The sequence below is a fragment of the Penaeus monodon genome, chromosome 9, assembly GCF_015228065.2.
Source record: "Penaeus monodon isolate SGIC_2016 chromosome 9, NSTDA_Pmon_1, whole genome shotgun sequence".
In the NCBI taxonomy this organism is placed as follows: domain Eukaryota; kingdom Metazoa; phylum Arthropoda; class Malacostraca; order Decapoda; family Penaeidae; genus Penaeus; species Penaeus monodon.
Window position 1 is genome coordinate 3144773 of NC_051394.1, and position 7500 is coordinate 3152272.

Sequence of the window (7500 nt, forward strand, 5' to 3'; positions counted from 1 at the left end):
CACACAGGCAGAAGAAAGACAGACAGACAGACAGACAGACAGACTGAAAGACAAACAAACATACAGACAGATAGACACACAGGCAGAAAGAAACAAAGACAGACAGACAGAAAAACAGACACACACACACACAGGCGGAAAGAGAGACAGACAGACAGACCGACAGACAAACACAAAATACCAGACAAAGGGGATTTCACACTCACTCGTCACCTGTCTATCACCGGAAGGAGGAGGATGGAAGTAGAGATAGATAGAATGATTAATTGGCCTGATAAATTGGTTAACGAGGAGATGAAGAGATAAACAGATAGATTGATGATTATAGGAGAGAGAGAAAGAGAGAGAGAATGACAGAATTAGGAGAGAGGCGGAAAAAGAGAATTTGTTGTGATAAGAAAGTGGAGATAAGGAGGGAGGGAGAAAGGAGGTGATAAATTAGGTGTAGGAGACAATGAAAGAGGATTTAGGGTGGGATGGAGGTGGGGGGGGGGAGTTAGAGAGAGAGAGAGAGAGAGAGAGAGAGATAGGAGAGAGAGAGAAAGAGAAAGAGAGAAAGGAGAAGAGAGGGGATAGGAGAGAGAGAGAGAAGTGGAAGGGAGAGGTTGGAAAATGTGTATATATACCTTTCTGGTTTGATATCATAAAACCGCTTTTGATTTGTTTGTTATTTCTGCCTTTATTGTTGTTGTCCCTAATACCACGGTGATGGTAGTACTAGTATTATCATTTCTACTATTATTGCTACTGCAATTTTTATCATAATTGCTATTACATTTGCAATTGTATCATTATTATCCTTTTTGGTGTACGTATTCTCATTACTATTATGATTGCCACTTTCATTATCATATATTGGATATTTGCCTTCGTTTTCCCATCCATCATTTTCCATTCTCTCTATTGCTTTTGTCGTATTTTATTGTAAATTAAACTTTTCCTCGCATATAAGTATAAATACACACTCATACATATATGTATATGTGTGTGTGTGTGTGCATATATATATGTATATATATATATATATATATATAAAATATATATATATATATATATATATATATATATATAAACACATACACGAATTTTATATATATATATATATATATATATATATATATATATATATATATATATTATACTATAAATATATATATATATATATATATATATATATATATATTTAAAATATATATATATAGATTATATATATGTATATGTATATGTATATATATGTATAATCACACAACAAAACACACACACACACACACACACAGAACAACACAGAGATATATATATATATATATATATATTATATATATATATATATATTATATATATATATATATATATTATATAATATTATATATAATATATATATATATATTATTTTTTATATATTTATTTTATAATTGTGTTGTGTGTGGTGTGTGTGTGTGTGTGTGTTGTGTGTGTGGTGGTGTGTTGTGGTGTGTGGGTGTGTGTTGTGTGGTGGGGTGTGGATGTGTGTGAGTGGTGGGGTGTGGTGTGTGTGGTGTGTGGTGTGTGTGGGGTGTGTGTGTTTGGGTGGGGTGTGGTGTTTTTTGTGTGTGTGTGTGTGTGTGTGTGTGCGTGTGCGTGTGTGTGAAAAAAAAAAAAACAGGGCGACAGTCATAAAATAAGAACAAAGCTTTGTGGTACTCTTGACAGGATGATCAAACGATAATAGAAAAAAAAGAAAAAAGACCAAAAAAAAATCCTCCACGCGTCCCCATCTCCCATCCTTCGTCAGACAATAAAGGACGAGGATGAAGGATGAAGCTGAAGGAATTTCAGGATATCATAGCCATTACAGATGTGTTACGAATCCAGTGTTCGGGATAAGAATGTGAAGTGTGATTATTTTGATAAAGAAAAAGGATTATTATTATTGTTTTCTTTTGTTTTTTTCTATCAATTTATTAATTGACTTGTTTCTTTCTTTTTCTTTTTTTTTAGGATGCTTGTGTTTCTTTTAATTGTTTGTTATCAGTTATTTTCAGTTGAATGTATTTTCGATTTTATTATTATTTTTATTATTTTAAACTTTTAGAATTTGCAAATTGCCTATTACTTAATGATATATTAAATTCTTAAGTTTAGATATATACGAGAGAGAGAGAGAGAGAGAGAGAGAGAGAGAGAGAGAGAGAGAGAGAGAGAGAGAGAGAGAGAGAGAGCAAAAGAGAGAGAACAACAGAGAGAGAGAAAGAGAGAGAGGGGATACGTTTACCACTTTTACCACATGTTTCCTTTTTATTTTGATTTACTTTATATATGGTTTTTTAGATCAATTTCTGCATTTTTTTTTCTTTCATTTCATTTCATATCCTCTTGCCTTTTATTATTTTTACATATTGTTCTTATTACCTGTTATTGTGACATACACCACATGCCATCACCACATAAACCACATACCACCACCATAATACCAACACTACATACACCACATACCAACACCACATACCACCGTCACATAAACCCCCCCCACATAATACCAACACCACACAAACCACATACCCCCCCACACACACACATACACATACCCAAACCCCCAATGTATACCAACCCAACTAATCTCTCTCTCCTTTTTTTTCTCTCCCCTCCTTAAAAAAAAAAAAAAACACAGATTCAGCCAATACGGTTTTAAATACCACCTCGAAACGCCGATTTCCACGTCACAACGGAGAGAAGATGATCGTATAACGTACATCAACAAGGGACAGTTCTATGGCATCGCGATGGAATACATACCAGACCCGGAGAAGCCACTCAAGTCAGGCACGGTGAAGGTAAGTGGAGATTTTCGAGTTTCGAGTTTTGAGTTTTGACTTTTGAGTTTTGAGTTTTGAGGGTTTTTTTTTTTTTGAGTTTTTTAGTTTCGAATTTTGATTTTTTTTTTTTTAGTTTTTATTTTTGAGTTTCGAGTTTTTAATTTTGTTTTTGTTGTTTGTATTTCAGTTTTTGTTTTGTTTTGTTTTTTTGTATTTTTCTTTATCTTTTTTGTATGTTGTTGTTTTTAAAGTTCGTTTTGATTTTCTTCTTCTTCTTCTTCTTCTTCTTCTTCTTCTTGCGTTCTTCTTTTGTTGTTGTTGGTCTTTTTTTTTTTTCTTTTTTTTTTGAGATTTTGAAGATAAGTTCTTTTTTTTTCTCCCTCCCCACATTTTATGGTTTATATGCAAACTTCCTGAAGAAAAATCTTGCTTTTCCTAAGATTCAATTTTTTTTTTGGTAGAAAAGATTGATATCTTTTAATTTTATTATTTTCTAATATCATTCATTTATCTAGTGGTTGGTTTATCCGTCTATTCATTTGCATATCAATTTATCTGCCTATTAATCTAATTTCATATTCACTTCTTTATTAGTTCATTCATTTACATCCTTATCTATTTATTCATTTTTTAAAAGTAATTTATCTATCCATTTCTCTCTCCGTTTATCAATCTATCTATTTATCGATTTATTTATTTATTTATTTATTCATTCAGAGCTGAATGGTTGCTGGAATGGGGGTGGGGGGGTGAAGGGGGAGGGAGGGAGGAGGAGGAAGAGGGGTTGGTCCTGGGTGGGAGGTGGGTTGGGGGGGTAGGATTGTGGAGGGGGTGGGGATAGGAGAGGGGGGTCCTTTTTGAGGATGGGAGGGGGTTGGGGGTGTAGGAGAGGGGGGTCCTTTTTGAGGATGGGAGGGGGTTGGGGTAGGAGAGGGGGGTCCCTTTTGAGGATGGGAGGGGGGGGGGTAGGATTGTGGTTGATTGTAAGGAAAGTGTTACGGTTGTTTGTCTGTCTGTTTGTATGACATGGTAGGATGGCAGCTTTCCGTGGCTGTCCAGCATTTTTATTGTATATATATATATATATATATATATATATATATATAATATATATATATATATATATATTATATTATGTATGTATGATATTTTATAATTCTCTCTTTTCTCTCTCTCTTCTCTCTTTCTCTCTCTTTCCTCTCTCTCTCTCTCCTCTCTCTCCTCTCTCTCTCTCTCTTTCCCCTCTCTCTTTCGTCTCTCTTCTCTCCGTTCTCTCTCTCTCTCTCTCTCTTCGTCTCTCTCTCTCTCTCTCTCTCTCTCTCTCTCTCTCTCTTCTCTTCCCCTTTCTTCACTTCTCTTCTCTCTCTCTCTCTTTCTATTTCTCCCCTCCCCCTCCCCCTCCCTCCCCCCCATCTCTTTCACCCAAAATAAGCCTAACCTTTACGAAACCTTGCAACAGCAACCCTATCACCCCCCCTCACCCCTACCCCCTCTTTTCCACCCCCCCTAAACCATCCCCTTTCGACTCCTTCCTCTCTTCCCCCCCACCCCCCACCCCCCACCTTCTCCTTTCACCCCCCAACCCCTCCCCCCTCTTTCGTCCTCAACCCCGTCTCTCAACCCCCAACCCCCACCCCCTTCTCTCAACCCCCACCCCCCTCTCTCAACCCCAACACCCTCCCTCTTTCACCCCCCCACCCCCCCCCCACCCCACCCCATCCCCCTCCACCCCACCCTCCGTCTCTGAACCGCAGAAAGTCAACGCTTCGGGATTAAGACATTGAGAATTTCCTGCGGGAGCGATTCTGCGGCAAAGTGCGGTCGGGCGGCTGCGGCAACGGGAGCATGATGAGTTAGGATGAGTAGGAGTCGGATGAGTAGGGTTAGGAAGGAGGAGGAGAATGAGGATTCGGGAGGAGGAGTGAGTTAGGATGAGGAGGGGGAGGAGGAGAGGGGAGGAGGGGGGATGGGAGGGGGGGGAGGGAGGAGGCGGGAGGCGGAGAAGGGGGAGGAGTAGTTGGGGGGGGAGGGGGAGGGTGAGGAGAGGGAGGAGAGGAGTGAGGACGTGGGAGGAGAGTATGCGGAATTCTTTTTTCTTGCTGTCGTTGGCTTTATTCGTCGTTTTCGTGGCGATCATGTTGTCTGAGTACGTGGGCCGGATTAGGTCGTGGTAGATTATGTAGTGGAGGAGGGAGTGGGTTGATGTATGTGTGATGCGATGAGGTGATTCTTCTTAGGGTGGTTTTGGGGTGGTAGTTTTTGTTGGGATGACATGGTGGGATTTGGAGGTATGTGGTGGCGGGCTTCTGAGGTATTCTGCTTTGTTTTGAGGGTCAGTTGTATTTAGGAGGAAAGGGAGCGTGTTTGGTATGGTGGTTGTGGGGTGTTGCTTTTGTTTGGTCATTTTTGACTTTCTGGGGTTGTGGGAGGCGGAGAGGGATGAGGTGGCGTGGCGTGCATAGCTAGTTATTAAAGGGGAGGGGGGGGAAGGGGGGGGGGGACAGGGACCTTTATTTCTGGTTTTATTGTTATCGTTTCGTAAGGGAAATGGAACTCAGGTGCGTGATTTTTTTTTTTTTTTTTTTTTTTTTTTTGGGCGGGGTAGGGGTAGGGTGTTTGGGGGTGGTTATGCAACACCAATCTGTATGTGGGGGGGGGGGGGGGGGGGGGGGGGATAAGGTGTTTGTTTGTTTGTTTCGGGTTTTGCTTTTTTTCTTTTTTTTTTTTTTTTTTTTTTTTTTTTTTTTTTTTTTTTTTTTTTTTTTTTTTTTTTTTTTTTTTTTTTGTTTTTGGTGGAGGGTTATTTTTATAATGATTTATTCTCTCTCTTTCATTGATTATCATCGTCCCTCTCTCCTTCCTTCCCTCCCACTCTCTCTCCCACCTTCCGTCCTACCTTCCCTCCTCTTCTTCCTTACCACCTTCCTTCCCTCCTCTTCCCTCCGTCCTCTTTTCCTTCTTCCCTCCTTCCCTCCTCCCTACCCTCCTTCTTCCTCCTCCTCCTTCCTCCTCCTCCTTCCTCCTCCTCCTTCCTCTCCTGCACTTCCTCCTCCTCCCTCCTCGCCACCGTCCCTTCCTCCCCTCCCTCCCCCTTCCCCCCCCCCCTTCCCCCTCCCCCCCCCCCCCCGAAAACGGGGCTAAAAGACTCTCTCGCCACATAATCTGCCCGTTATGTCCTCTCGCGTGGTCAACTGAACCAGAAACCACTGGACGAAATAATATCTCTGCCCGACGGAGAAATCTGAGCCCTCGCGGGAATTACCAGAAGGGAGTCTCACGAACGAGGAACCAAAACCTGTGATTGAAACGAAACGAAACGAAAGAAAAAAAAAAAGTTTTTTTTTTTTTTTTTTTTTTTTTTTTTTTTTTTTTTTTTGTTTTTTTTTTTTTTTTTTTTTTTTTTTTTTTTTCTTTTTTTTTTTTTAACTCCCGGGGTTTCGGAGTATGGGCGTGGGGTTTTGGGTTGGAGTGGAGTGGAGTGAGAGGTTTTTTTGTGTATGTGTGTGTGGGGTGTGTACTTGGGGGGTGAGACGGTAGGGGGAGGGGGAGGGGGAGGTGGTTGGGGTGATAAAACTGGGGTGTAACGAGGCTATAGGGGAGATAGGGGGGGAGGGGAGAAGGAGTGGAGTAGAAAAAAAAGGGGAGGGGGAGGTTCGGAATGAGGGGAAAGAGGGGATTGGGTTATCAGCCTTGCCTTCGGGGAACGGGTAGGGGGAGGTGAGGGGTGTGACGTTGCGGCGTGTCTTGCGCACAAACGCGGTCTGGAATGTTGGGAGTTTTCTACCCTTTCCGTTGATTTATACCCCCTGTGCTGTGACGGGTGTGTTGTAATTGCGCTCAGGAGTCAGCTCGAAGACAGTTCGTGGAGTCCCAAAGTCCTTGGTGGTTTGGTGGGGTCTTGGAGTAGGGAGTATGAACGGTACAGAAGCAATTTGGAGTGGGAGGATAAGGGGGGGGGGGAGCTAGGAGGGGTTGAGTATGAGTTCGGGGGCGGGTTGAGGGTAACGACGGGGGGAGGGAGGGGGGGCGGGGGAGGGGGGGAGTGATTACAGCTGGAGTTAATGGAGAGAAAGAAGGAGTTAGGGAGAAGGAGTGGAATGGGGGTTATTTTGTTTGCACGTTGGAAGATGTTGGGGTTGACGCAGGGGTTTACTAGAACCGCGAGGGTCTATGTTTTCATTTAGTGAAAGAGGTGGCTCTTATGCTGGCCAAATCTCAGCTGTGTGTGTGTGTGTGTGTGTGTGTGTGTGTTGTGTGTGTGTGTGTGTGTGTGTGTGGTGTGTGATGTGTTGTGTATACCCCGTGTAATGTAGTGTGAATGTAGTGTATTATGGTACGTGTGTGTGTGGTGAATGTATTGTATGTATGTACGTGTGTGGTGGGTGGTGGTATACGTATGTGGGGGGTTGTGGACTGCTGTTGGTTGTGTGTGTGGGGTCTGTGCATTGTGCCACTTGTGGCAGGACGCTAAGGGGGGGGGGGGGAGGCAACATTTCCTTCAGAGCTCAGTCTGAAACATAAACCGCAGTGCATTCCCCATTAAGATTTCACCCTAACGTATGAAAAAATTCACCTCCTTGTCGATAGAATGGCCGATAATAGATATTTTTTCCATATCCTTTGTCCCTTGCTTAGAAGAAATTAATATTAAACGTATTATTATTAAAATAATTTTAAATTATAATATATTAATTTAAATTATAAAATT

General features: G+C 41.6%; 1 protein-coding gene across 1 annotated transcript in view; it reads left to right on the top strand.

Annotated features, from left to right (window-relative positions):
* LOC119576575 (protein grainyhead-like) overlaps nt 1–7500 on the top strand; it is a 148407-nt gene that overhangs the window by 42662 nt on the left and 98245 nt on the right. The window contains exon 3 of the mRNA XM_037924245.1: nt 2648–2810. Within this exon, the coding sequence (XP_037780173.1) occupies nt 2648–2810 (163 nt within the window). The remainder of the gene's footprint in view (nt 1–2647; nt 2811–7500) is intronic.